General features: G+C 56.0%; 1 protein-coding gene across 10 annotated transcripts in view; it reads left to right on the top strand.

Moving 5' to 3' along the window:
* The window catches only part of PLEKHA6 (pleckstrin homology domain containing A6), a 142,792-nt gene extending 128,129 nt beyond the window's left edge, over positions 1 to 14,663 (top strand). For 6 of the 10 annotated variants that reach the window (XM_030302337.1, XM_030302336.1, XM_032591703.1 and 3 more), the window contains 9 exons: positions 206 to 355; positions 1,627 to 1,756; positions 1,973 to 2,079; positions 3,005 to 3,181; positions 4,217 to 4,384; positions 4,466 to 4,599; positions 5,099 to 5,244; positions 10,013 to 10,136; positions 10,762 to 14,663. In XM_030302337.1, coding sequence (XP_030158197.1) covers positions 206 to 355; positions 1,627 to 1,756; positions 1,973 to 2,079; positions 3,005 to 3,181; positions 4,217 to 4,384; positions 4,466 to 4,599; positions 5,099 to 5,244; positions 10,013 to 10,128 — 1,128 coding nt within the window. In that variant the 3' untranslated portion in view covers positions 10,129 to 10,136; positions 10,762 to 14,663. The remainder of the gene's footprint in view (positions 1 to 205; positions 356 to 1,626; positions 1,757 to 1,972; positions 2,080 to 3,004; positions 3,182 to 4,216; positions 4,385 to 4,465; positions 4,600 to 5,098; positions 5,245 to 10,012; positions 10,137 to 10,761) is intronic. The other 4 variants (XM_032591697.1, XM_032591700.1, XM_032591699.1 and 1 more) reach the window with 4 other exon arrangements.
* The last annotated feature ends 487 nt before the right edge of the window (positions 14,664 to 15,150 follow it).

The following is a 15,150-nucleotide window of genomic DNA, read 5'->3' as shown; positions in this document are numbered from 1 at the left end:
CCTGAGGCCGGGCTGAGAGTTCACTCTGGAGCTGGAGCTCCATCCGGGCGGTGGGTGGGAGTCTGGTGGTCCAGGGCCCCGGATGTCCACGATGGGGGCCGCAGGTCTCCACGATGTTGTCTGTCCTCCTGCTAACGCTCTTTTCTCCTGCTCTCACAGTGGCTGCTCTCCTTCCTCCTAATGCTCTGGCTTCTCTCTGCCTCAGGAGCCCGGCCCGCCGCGGCCCCCCCTTCCCAAAGCCTACGTCCCCCTGGAGTCTCCTCCAAACGTGCCTCCACTCCCTAGCGAGAGCCGCTTCTGGCCGTACCCCAGCTCCCCTTCCTGGCACCGCCGTGGCGAGCCAGCCAGGGGTCAGGTACCCAGCACCCTTGGGTCCTGGAGGGCAGGGGCGGAGGGAGCGGGGCGAACGGCCAGGCGAGGGGGCGAGGCAGGACACGGAGCCATTTTCCCCATGCCAGTAGTCATTTCCCACAGCTGCCCAGTTGGACCCTGGGGTGAGGAGAGGGATGGCGGAGAAGGCTTTCCCCTTGGTGCTCTCTGTGGACAGGGGGACAATGAGTTGTCCCACTCCGTGCCGCGGCTCCCGGGCAGCCCCTGGCTGCCAGCACCAGCCGGCCAGGAAAGGCCAGGGACCCGCAGCGACCGGTGCCATTCCGATCCCCTCCTGCTCCTGTCCGCCTCAGACGCCGGTCCTCTTGTGCTGTCTCTGTCTCTGCCTTGCCTGTGTCCTCTTGGGTTTCCTCGGCCCTGGGATGTAAGAATACAGGGTCCCCTTTTCTGCCCCGTTCTGGCTCCCCAGCCCCTCTCCCAGGAGAGAGGTACAGTTAGGCTGGCAAGAGGTTGCACGGTGAGTAGAAAGAGTCCTGTGCCTAAAACAGGGAACCGTATTTCCATCTTGGCTCGGCTGCCGGATGTGCACCGCCCCGAGGGGCTGCCAGTGAGGGGGGCAAAGCAGGCCACGCTTTCCAGATGAGGGGAGGCGATGGGGCTCACCTGTGCTCTCTCCCTGGACTAGAGCCGGGGTTTCTGGCCTCTGGCCCAGTCTTTCTGTGTGCACCTCACTGACACTTAGACTCTTCAGCTGCACGATGGGGGCGAAAGGGGGTGCAGGTGGTATCTGAAGCCCCTTCGAGTCTCGTGAGTCTGCGAGCCCTCAAGCTAAGCGCACTTTTCCGTCGCCCAGAATCTTGGTACCAAAGCCCAGCTGGTTCTTTCGCTTAAGTTTTGGGTGCGATTCCAACAGAATCCTCAGAGATCCTCGGCCTTATAGACCCCTCCTCTGGCCATTCCTCCTCTCTGGCTCACAGCAGAGTCTGTGCTTCTTGGCGTTTGCCAAGAGGACTGGTCAGGTTGAGGGGCCTCCCTGATGGGCCTCCGCTGAGGGCCTCCTGGAAGCCCTGGGCCCTCACTCCCCAAGATGAGCCAGCATTGGCCAGCCTTAAGGTGGCCTGAGTGGGAGGCTCGATCTCACCCCTGCCTGCTTCCCAGCTGGCTCACTTAGAGTTTCCTTATCCCTTGTTTTCAAGGGTCTGTGCTCCAACCATTGCAAAACAAAGAAACACCCCTGGGGGCCAAATCCTCAGCAGTCCCTAGGGCACCAACCGTCTCCTCCTTTTTCCTCCCCAGCCCAAGGCAAGCTATGAGCAAAGCAAGAAAGACCCCCACCAGACGTCACCCCTGGACACCGCCAGAGACATCAACCTGGTGCCCACCAGGCAAGAGGCGGAGGCAGAGAAGCAGACAGCTCTCAACAAAGGTACTTCCTGTCCCATCCTCCCCTAGACGCAAGGCCAAGAGTCGGAGAGCGGCCCAGAGAGGTGCTCATCACAACCAAAGACAGTGAGTGCCCACCCATCCTCGGCCTTTCATTTCGGCCACAGGTGGCACTGAGCCGCCTCTAGACGCAGGCTCCCCTGTGTGTCTGCCCTCCTGCTTCTCCAGGAGGCCCACCGGTTCTTCTGCCTCCCTACAGTTGGCATTGTGCCGCCTCGGACGAAGTCGCCCACCGATGAAGAGGTAACCCCGTCAAGGGTGGTGAGGAGGAGTGCCGACGGGCTCACCAACGGACTCTCCTCCCGGGTGAGTACAATCTGTGGGCGCCGAGGCCCGAGTGGGCCTGAGCTGGGCTGAGGCCTCTCTGTGTCCGCCCATCTGTCCACCATCAAGAAACCCCGGGCGGGAGGAGGAAGGCAGGACAAGTAGGAGGGGGCAACAGCTCCACTGGAGAAGCCTTCCTTCAGGAAGCTATATCGAGGGACAAGGGACAAGGAAGATACACATTACTTTCATTGTTCTGATCTTCCTAACAATTCTCAAATTTGCCGTGGCCCTAATTCATGAGAAAGATAGAAGGATGTTGAACAAAATTATTATAATGTGCCAGTGATGAAATACAAATCCAGCAAAAATCAGGGTCAAATGAGCCGACGTAAGGCAGTAGATGTGTTTCCGAGGGCTGCCAGGAACTTAACAAAGCATCCCACACTTGGGGCCTTAAAATAACAGAAGTTTATTCTCTCAGAGTTGTGGAGGCCAGGAGTCCCGAATCGACATCATCAGGGTTGGTTCCTTCTGGAGGGTCTGAGGGAGCACCCCGTCCAGTGCCTCTGTCCTAGCTTCTGGCATTGCAGGCAATCTTTGCTGTTCTTTGGCTTGTAGACCCAACACTCCAGTAGGCACTCCTACCTTCACATCTCCTTCTACTCCGTCTTCTTTTTTTCTGTCTCTTGTAAGGACGCCCATGATTGGGTTTCGGGTCCACTCTAATTCGGGATGCTCTCTTCTTGAGATCCTTACCTTAATCACACCTGCCAAGACCCTATTTCCAAATAAGGTCACATTCACAGTTACTAGGGGGTTAGGACCTGGACGTGTGTCTCAGGGGCTATTCTTTAACCCGCTATGGACAGGCTTCCCAGAGAAGGGAAATCTAAGGGATTAGGGCAGATGAAGAAGCTGGGAGGGCAGACGAGGCACGTGTCAGAGCCCCGTTCTCCCCCTGCAGCAGGAGCGCCCCAAGAGTGCCGTGTTCCCTGGCGAGGGCAAGGTCAAGATGAGTGTGGAGGAGCAGATCGACCGCATGCGGAGGCACCAGAGCGGCTCTATGAAGGAGAAGCGAAGGAGCCTGCAGCTCCCGGCCAGTCCGGCCCCCGACCCTGCTACGCGGCCCGCCTACAAAGTGGTAATGTCCTCGCAGCGACCCACGGGCCTGGCCCGGCATCTGCCAACAGTGTCCACTCCCAGTGGGTGACCAGCCTGGGCCGGGGCAGTTGGGTGCGGGGCACTGGGAGAGGGGCTGGGAAGGGCCCGAGCTGGGCACCTGGGGAGAACGAGGCGGGGGGGTGGGGGGAGACTTCTCCCCACTAGGCAGAAGATTCACTGCAACAACTATTCCTTTTTGTGCGTTTAAAGAAAAATAACTCTCCCCCCCCAAAGAATGCGTTGATTGCTTTAGTGGAAATGAAGTATACACAATTCACTTAACACAGAATAGTGCGAAGTTCACCGCCCAGAGAGAGGCATCGCTCACGCAGTTTCTAGAGCGTTTTCTATGTATTGAAAGATACATACTGAAGATAATCACGATGCTACCCTGTCACCTGGTACTGTTCCCAAACCTCATGTTGTTCTATTCGGGTCCCTCAGCAGCGCGAGGTTCGGAATTATCACCCCTGTTTGGGAGACAGGGACGCAAAGTCAGGAGAAATTAAGGATTCCTGGGCCACACAGCTATTGAGTGTGGAGCTGGGAGTAGCCCCAGGCATCTGCCTAAGTTTTCTTTCCACCACATTTCAAAAATACAGGAAAATTACGATTCGTAAGTCCTACCCTCAACCAGCTTGCGTTCTACCTGATGGGTTGGAGCTTGTCTGATACGCAACAACTAAAGGCCAGTGTCAGGCACACTAATCAACTGCCCAAAACGTATGGCACAGAATGGGAACACAGGCTACAGCCAGATGCGAAGTACCAAGTACTGACGAGACCTAGCGATGAGATTTTGCGTCTGGGCCTTTGCAGGCGTCCCCGCTCTGGACAAGCAGCACGGAAGGAACGTAGCCGGGTGGTGGGGCCGCGGGGCGGTGGCCGGATGGGGCGTGACGAGCAGGGAGGACACAGGCCTGTTTTGCGCTGTCTGGAGACACGGGTAGCAGGGGAAATGGCTGCCGACAGCAGGACAGGGGCCCCGTGTGGTCACGGCGGTGCTGTCCCCTAGGTGCGCCGTCACCGCAGCATCCACGAGGTGGACATCTCCAACCTGGAGGCGGCCCTGCGGGCAGAGGAGCCTGGTGGGCAGGCCTACGAGACGCCGAGGGAGGAGATCGCCCGGCTCCGCAAAATGGAGCTAGAGCCCCAGCACTATGACGTGGACATCAATAAGGAGGTGAGTGAAGTCCGGGAGGGCGGAGGGGGAGGAAGCCTGGAAGGGGGTGGGATGGGGGTGGTGACCCAGGTCCCTCCGCAGCTGTCCACGCCGGACAAAGTCCTCATCCCTGAACGGTACATTGACCTGGAGCCCGATACTCCCCTGAGCCCCGAGGAGTTGAAGGAGAAGCAGAAGAAGGTGGAGAGGATCAAGACGCTCATTGCCAAGTCCAGGTAACAGGCCTGGGTGAACCTCGACGACCTCTGCCCACCCAGGCACCCAGGGCACCTGGGACATTAGCGCCACCGAATCCAGCACCCCACCCCATGCCAGTGGGAGCCCTGAGCCTCCCCAGCGGAGAGCGCGTGGAGGCCGTGGCTCGAGGCAGCGGACCAGGCCCGGGCCCGTGGCAGGGGCCGCGCCGCCGCCGCCGTCGGGGGTCAAAAAGACAGCTGGGTGCAGGCACGTGCTGTCGTCAAGACAAACTGATGGGTTGCCCTCTGGTGACCTCTCTTCCTCGTCGAGGCCGCCCTAAATGTTCACCTGAACCTTCTGATCCATTTTAAAACGTTGTAGGAAGGGGCCCCAAAATGTGTTCGGCCAGGGTCCCACTCACCCCATACACAGGCCTCCGGCCACCCTGCCAACCTCAGTCCACAGGCCCCCGCCCCAAGCCAATGGGACCGTCCTGTCCGCCCCCCACTCCATGTCTGTGTGTCTGTGCCTCCTCAGTATGCAGAACGTGGTGCCCGTCGGCGAGGGGGACCTTGTGGACGTGCCCCAGGACTCAGAGAGCCAGCTGCAGGAGCAGGAGAAGCGGATTGAAATCTCCTGTGCCCTGGCGACCGAGGCCTCCCGCAGGGGCCGCATGCTGTCTGGTGAGAGGGGCCGGGCCTCGCTCCTCCAGGGAGACCGGCTGACCAGGTGCAGGGGAGGAAGCTCAGTGCTGCGAGGGGGCCAGGGACAGAGAGACCGTCAAGATCAGGATAAGCATTTATTGAGCACCAGGTACTGTGCTAGGCTCCGCGGGGTGCAGAGGGGCCAGAGTTGCATCCAGGAGCTCAGAGCCATGGTGACCCTCCCAGCAGCTCTGCAGAGGAATGGCCAGAGGCCACGCAGGAAGCAAGCGAGCCCCCACCCCCACCCCCTGGACAGCTCGAGGAAAGGCACAGCCAAAAGGTGATAACTGAGTCTGGTTGGGAGTGATAGGCATGGATTGAGGGCCAGGCATCAGGGCCTCCTTTCATGGCCCTTTCCTGCTGCGTGCACATGGGAAAGTGGAGACGCTCTAGGTGGCCGCAGAGTTGAGAGTGATACAGTCACCAGCCTGGCTCCTGACCCGAACCCACTTTTCTGCTCATTAAAGATGAGCATGACGAGTGGACTTCACACTGACCCAGAAGCGAGAGGGTTCCAGGTAGACACGGTGAGGCCAGAGCCAGCCTGAGATATGGCCCCAGAGAAGGTGAGAATGGAATCAGGAAGAACGGACGAGGCTCCAAGACAGCAATTATGTCGTGAAGCCTGGGGGGGGGACGGAGCGCGTCCTCCTCCTCAAGACAAAAGGTGGTGAGGACAGAGACGAAGAACTTTGAGGGCCAGTCCAGAGGGAGGCCCAGGAAGGATGCCAGGGTTACAAGGGCTTTGGTCGAGGAAGAGGAAGAGGCAGAGACAGGGGTGCTGGCCACAGGGACGGTACCCTGGGCGAGGTCAGGCCTGTGGCCAGGAGCCCGGTGGAAGGCATGGCGTTTCGTGCTGGTGATTAAGAGGGGTTTGAATTCTGGCTTTCTGAGGCTCCATCTCCTCCTCTGTAAAATCCAAATCAAAATACCTGTCTGGTGGTGCAAGGAATGTCAACAATAAATGCTCAGCACCTAGCGCGGTGCCTGGCCCTTCGTCGGTGCTCAATAAATGCTAGCCAGGTGTAGTCGTGGTGGCGTTGGTGACGGTGGTCGTGGCTCATTGAAATAGCAATAGCTGACGGAGAAGTAGGGTCTGTTTGTGGTTTTTCCAACTATTTTAAATATGGATATTTTTAGAAACCAGAGGGTTTTCGGCTACCACAAGGGGGATTTGAGTACGCCTTGAGGAAGAACCTACTGGCAGTTAGAGTCTAGGGGACATTAGATGGGTGGCCGAGGAAGACCCCCCCCCCCGCCCGGGGTGGGGGGGGGGGGCGGGATTTCAGAAAGAAGCTGTCAGTTGGGCTGGAGTGGAGGACACGAGAAAGGGACGAGAAAGGGACGAAAGGGACGGGCTTCAGACAGCCCCATCCTGAAGCCAAGGGCAGCAAAACCAGTTTGGCTGCACGGAGGCCTCTAGCTAACCTCTCTGTAGTTTAGCCGTAAAGTGAACTTGAATCTTCCAAAGATCAAATTCCCCATGCTCTGGGCAGAAGGCAACTTCCTGTTTCGAGGGTTAGAGCATACAACACTGTTTTTAAAACTTCCCTCTGCCTTCGCCGCAGCCCCTGGCTCTCTCGGCTGTAGTCTCCCAGCCAAAGGTTCCATGAAAACAGAACCCACCCCAGCCTATCAGATTTCCCTCTTGATAGACACCGGCTTACATTTCAGGGTCTACGCGCTGAAAGCAAACTATCACTTCGCTTTTGCCAAAACCCCAACTATTTAAAAAATGGCACAGCGGGGCCAGACCTCAGACTGAGCCCACTGTCCCCCCTGCCCCTTGGCTCGTGGCCCAGATTCCCAGAGCTGCTGCTCTGCCAGGGACAGCGAGGACTGTCCCTGGGCACATGCCGTGCGGGCATAGGTCCAAGCCCGGGACCTGAGTGCTGGGCCCGGGGCCATAATAGCAGGGCGGCGTGCACAGGTTGGAGGCGTGGTGCCTGAGCGTGGGCGTGTGGTCAGTAACGAGCGCTGGAGCGCTTGTCGGTGTGCCCAGTGTGTGCAGACTCAAGAATGGTGTATACGGGAAGACGTGACAATTTTTAATTTGTGTGTGTGGCATGATGTCCCGTGCGGTGTCTGTATTCGGGTGGTGTTTGCAGAGGCGCACATATCTGTGTGTATTCGGGTGTGAGGCGTGAGTGTATACGTGTGCAAGATGTCTACGGATATGGTGTGGAGACCATTATTAGTACAGGTGGCATTCGGTACACCGTCGGAGTTACATATGCGTAGGTGAGCGTACAATATAAGGATGGAGATGGTGTTTATGAACGTTCGTGTTTGTGTGCGATTGGCGCTTTTTTTTTTGCAGTATCGGGAATGATAAAACGCACTTGTGTGTATGTCGTATATATGTACACGTGGCAGTACTGATGTATCTTTGTGTGCAGGGTGGGAGAGAGCACGTGTGACATTTATTTGTTTGTGAAAGAGAGAGCGTGTGAGCAGGGAGGGGCAGAGAGAGAGGGAGAGAGGGAATCCCAAGCACACTCCGCGATGTCAGCTCGGAGCCCAGCATGGGGCTTGATCCCCATGAGATCGTGACCTGAGCCGAAATCAAGAGTCGGACGCTCAACCGACCGAGCCTCCCAGGCACCCCGTGACCAATTATTTATGCATGCAGATGGGGTAGTACTTGTGGACACACAGTAACAATATCACATCTGTCCAATCCATAGCTGCTACATATGTGAATTTTAACTATTGCAGCGCATACATTCCTGATATGTATTTTGTACTTTTCTGCCTTCGTAAGGAAGTTATATTTAACGTAACTCATTTTGCTTGCTCTTGCTAATTTAGTATCATTGTAAATATCCTTATTTTGTGGATCTGTTGAAGGGAATGCCCTTAGAGGCTATAGTTGGTACAGACTGTAGCTATGCTAAATGTTCCCAAACTGTTACACTTTTAAAGGTTTTATATCTAATTTTGCAAAAGACTTTTTCCTCCTCAGTCGTGTCTTCTTCTAGCTGTCAGTAGGTCTCTTGATTCCTTTCTCTCCCCTAATTTCCCTGCTTCTGATCTCCCATGGGGTAGTAACCCAGCAGGTCAACACCTATTAGAATGGTATAGAAATTGGGGCGCCTGGGTGGCTCAGTCGGTTGAGCGTCCGACTTCAGCTCAGGTCATGATCTCGCGGTTCGTGGCTTCGAGCCCCACGTCGGGCTCTGTGCTGACAGCTCAGAGCCCGAAGCCTGCTTCGGATTCTGTGTCTCCCTCTCTCTCTGCCCCTCCCCTGCTCGTGCTCTGTCTCTCTCTGTCTCAACAATAAGTAAAACATTTTTAAACATCAAAAAAAAAAAAAGAATTGTATAGAAATGAAAGTAACTGGATTCCAAGGAGCTCATCTATGAATAAGTGTAAGAGCCTCACTTCATGCACATTGGAACATCAATTTGGCTTTCCTGAAATAGCCCTTGTCTGGCTTTTTTTTTTTTTTTTCCCATCTTTTTGACTATTTTAGAAGTCGAAGCTGCCACATAACTAACCATTGGGTCCATGATACAGACAGACGCACAACTGTGTGTTTCGAAAGCGTTTGTGAGTGTGTTTGTATGTGAAGTTACACGCGTGTTGGGTCACATGGAAGAGAACAGATTTGGAAGTGCACGCGCACACATATCTGAGATGTTTGCAGCACGTGTGGAGGTATTATCAGATCCTGTGCACAAACTACGTATTGTGTGTGGGCAGACACAGCTTCCCGCTCACGAGAAAGTTCCAGGTCTTATATACAACTGTGGGTGTACGTATATATGCAGTGGAAGCTGCCCCGGCCCCCTCTCTTGCGCCGAGGGCAGGGAAGGTGATGAGGTCCAGGGCAGGGTGGAGAGCAAGGGACTAGGAAGTTCGATGCCAGGATCCTTCTCTTGAAGGAAACAGTGTGACCCTGGGTGAGGTCTGGTTCTCCTCTGAGGCCAAGTGAGGACGTTCTGTCTGCCAGTCTCCTTGCCTCACAGCCGCACAGGGGTGCCCAGGGGCCTGGAGCCCGCACAGAGCTGGTCCCTCATAATACGACCCCCCTTCCCATTGCCCTTCCACTTGGCCTGTCTCAGCATGGCATCATAATGATAATTAGAGTAAAATCCATTAATTCAAATGTCACCACTTTAAGGTTTGTAATGATTTGTTTGGCTTGGGGGTAAAGTTTGCCCTTCCTGGATTGAGGAGAAGGGGGTTCCCCGGTGATAGCGGGGCCGTGTTTCCAAGACCTTGAGCTGGTCTGAGTTCACGGAGCTCACTTCAACCCTGCCGGAAGCCTCCGTTTAAATGGAGGGGATTCCCCCACCCCGGTGACAACTTGGATCCAGTCGTCAGATGGGGGCCTGACGATCTGGGCTAGTGTGATTTTACTGCACTATTCATCATCATCCTTAGCGACGACACCACCGTGTATAAGGCGCCGTCGCTGGTCCCCTCCGCGCCATCTCCCCGTTGCGCGGATGGGAGTGGAGCCTCCGCCCAGAGAGGCCGGCCTCGGCCGCGGTCACACTGGTTCTCAGCAGAGCCCGCAACCGCCCCGTCTTCTCCGGGGACCCCGTGCTCCTCCGGGGCGCCAGGGAACGAGGCCAGCTCCGCTTCAGCTCCCCTCTCTGCTTGCCTCCTGCCTGGCTGGCCGCCTGGGGAAGGGCCTCGCTTGCTCTGGGTGCCCCGCCTCCCCGCCCCTCCCCCACCCCTCCCACCCCTCCCACCCCCACCCACCCCTGTTCACCTCCCTGTTCATTTCTGTTTCCAGTGCAATGTGCCACCCCAAGCCCTCCCACCTCCCCTGCTTCCCCGACTCCACCAGCCAACCCCCTATCGTCTGAATCCCCACGGGGCACCGACAGCAGCCATACCATGCGGGTCTGAGCTCTGACGTAAGAACTTTTCTTCTGTATTTCATCCACCGCGGGGAGTGGGTCCCCCGCCCCCCACCCCCGTGAACCATCCACACCCCTCATCCCAACATCGCTTCTCCCGCACCCCCAGTGCCCCCCCTACCCCCGCCGCTCCCTCCCCTCCCTCCACCTGCTTGAGCCCTCCGGCGTCGCGTGCAGTGCTGGGCTGGCGCCGGCTGGCAGGGCCGCTGCTTGGTACCGCAGTGCCCGCGGGCTTTGCTTCTCCAGAAGCAGACAGGGACAGAGCTGAGGCCCCCGCTGTCCCTCTGTCGGCCAACAAGCCTTCCACCTGTTGAGATGCACAGCGGTCCTGCCTCGGAAGCCCCCAGGTCACCCCCAGATCTTCCTGTAAATTAAAATCACACTGGAAACGGTAGCAAAGGCTGTGGTGCATCTTCCCCTCCCCTCGCACACAGCCGCTCAGTATCAGGCAGGTGGAAAAGAACACGGACTTCCATTCATCTGTCCCCCTCTCAGGGGTGGGGGCGTGGGGCGGGTTTCCGCAGGGTTCTACAGGAAGAGACCTCTGTCCCCCCGGGGAAGCTTGGCTGGAGTCGGTTCTCGTCTGGGTAGCACCTCTCTGACCCGTTTCTCTTTTCTCTAGTGCAAGCCCTGGCCGAGGCCAACGCCGTGAAGCTGCACAGAGCCACGTTCTGAAGGCCGCCTCTGCCCCCCGAGGTCCTGGTCCCCCACCCCGGCCCCCCGCGCCTGCGCTCCCGTGGGAATGCTGCAGGGAGCCAGGCTGGGGGCCAGGGTTGCCGCCGAGAGGATGCCTCAGTGTCCACACGCCCGCCACGCCCGGCCCCGAAGCCCCTCGCTACTCAGATGGTGGTCCTTGGCCAGGGCCTGAGAGGGCGGGCAGGGAGCACCCTCCTGTCTGGTGCCCAAGTCACAGGGAGCTAGGCCTGGCCCTGCCCGGGCTGGTGATGGCCTTACTGGAACATTTCCTGATGAAGAGGATGCCCTGGTGGGAGAGACGCCCTGGGCCGTCTTAGGTTAGGACTAGGGGAAGATGGACACTCTGCCTCTTCTGGGCCCTCTTGACACCGAGGACGGCACCTGCCATCATGTCCTTCCCCCATCAGCCCCACCCTACTGCCCCGGCTGTACCCAGGGCTTTGACACATCTCTGCTTATGGGTGCTCCTTTGGGGTCCAGTGGAGACTGACCACCCTGCTTGAGCCAAAGACAAGATGACAAGACGTGGGGAGAGGCTCCTCGGCTCCCGGAGGGGACAGTGCTGGCTGTGGGTAGAGAGCAGCACGCAGGTCTGTGCAGCGTCTGAGGGCAGGTTGAGAAGGGGTAGAAGAGAGAAAGGGAGAGTTGGAGGCGAGTGGGAGGGAGGACAAGGAAGCAGCAGGAATCGTTTGCAAGAAAAAGGACAAGGCAGAGATGCAAAGAGGGGGTATGGGATTGGTTTCCCCAGGATGGAGCCTTAGCTTCGTGCCAAGTACAGTGCCAGACTGTCAGCTCCGCTCCTCCACCGGGTCCCCCAGATCCGCGGGCTGCCCGCACACTGGCTCCCGGAGGACCCACCAGCAAGCACGTGGGGGCCTGAGGCCGTGGGGACGAAGGTGTGGGGATGCTGGTGTGGGTGAGCAGGTTGGAAGATGGCTCTTTCTTAGGTCTGGGCCTAGCGTCTGCCTCCCCCTACTAGGCTCAGGGTCCGAGAGAAGGACCTGTCTTCTGTAGGGTGTAGTCAGCCTTGGGGCCTTTCCTAACCTTGTTCGGGACATTTCCTTGTCCCCCTTCCCCTTGGAATGGGCTGTGGGCCAGCTGAGCGAGTGCCCTGGAGAGGTAGCACAGCCTTAATCTGGGAGGCCAGATTCTAGGACCCCACCCCGCATTCCAGGCGTCCGGATGAGGCTGTATGGAAGGACTCCCTTCCGGCCTGGCTGTCTCACAATCCACCTACCCAGGGAGGCCAGTGGAGGAGACACAGAAGCAAAGCTCATTCTTCCTCCTCTGCGGCTCGTCTTCGAGGACTGTAGCCAGAGAGGAGGGAGGGAAGAGAGTGAAGCTGGAAAAACCTCGGCCCCTGGGCCTTCTCTCTGCCAGAGCTGATGCCCGGAGACTTCCCAAGAACGACTACTTTATCTGCCGCCAAGTCTTCTCCACCCCTTCACGGCTGGGACAGTTACTGGTTCATATGCAAGTAAAAATGGCAGTTGATTCAACAAATATTTATCAAGCACCTTTTATGTACCAGGCACTGTTCTAGGTGCTTAGGATATTCTCGTGCTTCTGCGGGATTGCAGGCTGGGGAGTTTCACTTCACTTTTAGCAGAGGTGTTGACCGTGACCTTTGGCTACATTTCCCATCTTTAGCACAGCTTGAGCACCCCAAACCTGTTTTTTTTTCCCTCCCCTACACACTGGCGGGCGGGATTGGCCCTCTCTCTCTTTCCAGCACCTTTCTCCACCCACAAGAAACGGCTCTTTGGGGGCCTTCCATGCCTTCTCCTTTCTTTGTCCGTCTCTCCTTTTTTAAAGTGGTATTTTTAGAACTACATGTAAAATACCAAGGATTAACGCCTGCCACCTCGCTCTCACCTCCTGTTTCATAAAGCTGGCTCTTTATGTTGCTTTACATGCCTTAATATATGTTTTATGAAGATTATACATATTATAGATATATACATAATATATATATTTGTTTGGATGTCTGGTCCTTTCCCAGAACTCCTGCCCAGGCCCATTTTCTCCCCTTCACTTTCCACACCATTCCTACCTAGCACGTTGTGGCCACACCCCATGCCTTTTGATCCAAAGAAGGGGAGAGGACAGACTTATTTTAAGACAGATCTATTTTACGCTTTTATTATAAAAGCAAATCTATTTTCAAAATGTGCAATGTCTGAATGGAATTGGCCAATGGTAGGAGGAGACTGGGGCGGCTGCCTCTAGGTCCGACCCTGTGTCCTTCCCTATCCCCCCACCCCCACCGCCCCCACCCCCCGGCAGCTTCCTCCTCCTATTCTCCAGTCTGCAAAGGACCAGTCCCCCAGAGCTCACCCAGAGAGCATCTTACCAGGGCATCCAGGCTCTTGGAAGTCCTGGTCTAAGGATTTGATTACAACTGTCAACTCTTGATGACCGTCTAAGGTTACGGGATGTGAATCCTCTCAAAGGAAATGTTTACAGTTGTGTGCACAAAAGCACACCCGTGCGGGCACACACACTCCCCCGATGTGCTCCTGGACCTCCTCCCTTCATCGGTCTGCTGGAAAGGGCAGACAGTTTAATGGCAGCCTATGCTAAACAGCACCAAGAATTCTGTTCCCTGATGGAGCCAGGATGCAGTGCAAAGGCCAAAGGAAAACAGTTTGGGATCACAGGTCCTTCAGCACAGACACATTCAAGTTCCTCGGACTTCTCACACTCCTTGATCCCTTTCCGGTCTGGGTCACATCGACGACCTCTGTCTCCCTCTGTGACCTTTCCTCTGGGGGCTGTTGATAAGGGGACGGTACCTCGGTCTGGCATCCAGACTGCGAAGTCAGCTTCTGGGCTGAAGCGAGTCCCACGGACAAGGTAACATCTCACAGCCTTGCCCAGGAAGCCCCCCGGGACTTTCATCTGGAGGGCTGCCGCTGGGGCGCTGAACTCCGCCGGCTCGGCTTTCCACGCTCTTATCCGCCCACAAAGTAGGCAAGGGGCTCTTGCCTTGCAAGGTTTCGGGCAGAATGGAAGTCTTTTGTCCAGATCCGGAATCAAAGGTTTGGGACTGTCACAGAGCTCCTGGCCAGCATTTGAAGCCTGACCTCCCAACTCTGACATTTACTGACACCCTATTCCCAGCCTGGAGCATCTTGTTATGAATGAACGGGGCCCAGACGGAGGCCCAGGGCTAAGTGACCCACCGGGAGACAGCCCTGGTTACTATTCTAGGGCCTTCCCAATTAGCACATTACCTTCCTGATCAATAACCAAGAGGCTGTAATCAAATACCGCTACTGTCACTTTAAAGATTTTTCTGAGGTCGCAAGCTGTGCATACTTGCTCTCCTGCCTTGGGGAGAGGCATGGTCTTGGGGCAGGGCTGAGAATAGCAAGACGGAATCAATTCCTTTCCCCTGTAGGCACCCCCCACCTGGCAGCTCTTAAAACTAAGGAAAATATGAAATATACGTATATATACATATATCTATTTATGCACATACTGGGGCCAATTTGATTTGCTAGCATTAGACAATAAACCATACAAGGAAATGTATGATCTCAGTGTCTTTATTTAGTATAAAAGTGACCTTAGAAGAAAAGTCAAAGTTAGATAAACAGAGGGCATCTCTGTTGGGGACCAAACATCTGTAGCAGCTGCTTTAGCATCTTTCTAGCCAACAAGCCCCTCCCCGGGGAGGGGCCTCCTGACTGAGAGTGAACGTTCGCTTCCCCGCCCCGCAGCATTCTTTCTAGATCTAGGTACTGAAGAATCCCAGTGAGCTCTGCATTTGTATCTTGCAAGTTTGTATAAACCCAATACAGGAAATAAAATGAATGGTTTGTACAATGGTTTGTACACGTGCCGTGTGTCTCTCACTCTGTGCCTGCCTGTGGCTGGCCTCGCGGTTCCTGGCAGCTTACAAGCTTGGCAGAAAAGGAGAGGGTCTGGGGTGGAGCCTTCCCTGTGGCTAAAAGCAAAGCTGGGTCCGTGGTATGCTGCCACCGCGGTCATCTCTTCTGTCTGGGTAGCCCCGAATCAAGACGTGTCCCAAGCAAGGTCCTGGGTAACGAGCATTAATTAGATCAGTGTTCAGATCCTGGAGACTTCCCTTGACTCGTCTCCGAGACTGACAGTAGAACTACAGGAGAAGAAAATTCTTAGGTGTTCTCAATTACTACACAGTGCCCTGTACTTCTGCTTGAGGGGACAACAAGGTAGATGATTTGGGGAGGGGTATCAGAAAAGCCACCCCAAATTATACTCATCCAGCTTCAGTGCTTTGGGTTTATGACCTTTGGCAGGTACTCAGTGATTATCAGCTATGGATCCT

This window comes from Lynx canadensis, chromosome F1 (assembly GCF_007474595.2).
Source record: "Lynx canadensis isolate LIC74 chromosome F1, mLynCan4.pri.v2, whole genome shotgun sequence".
Lineage (NCBI taxonomy): Eukaryota > Metazoa > Chordata > Mammalia > Carnivora > Felidae > Lynx > Lynx canadensis.
The sequence above is the reverse complement of the archived record's forward strand: the minus strand, read 5'-3'. Positions and strand labels throughout refer to the sequence as shown.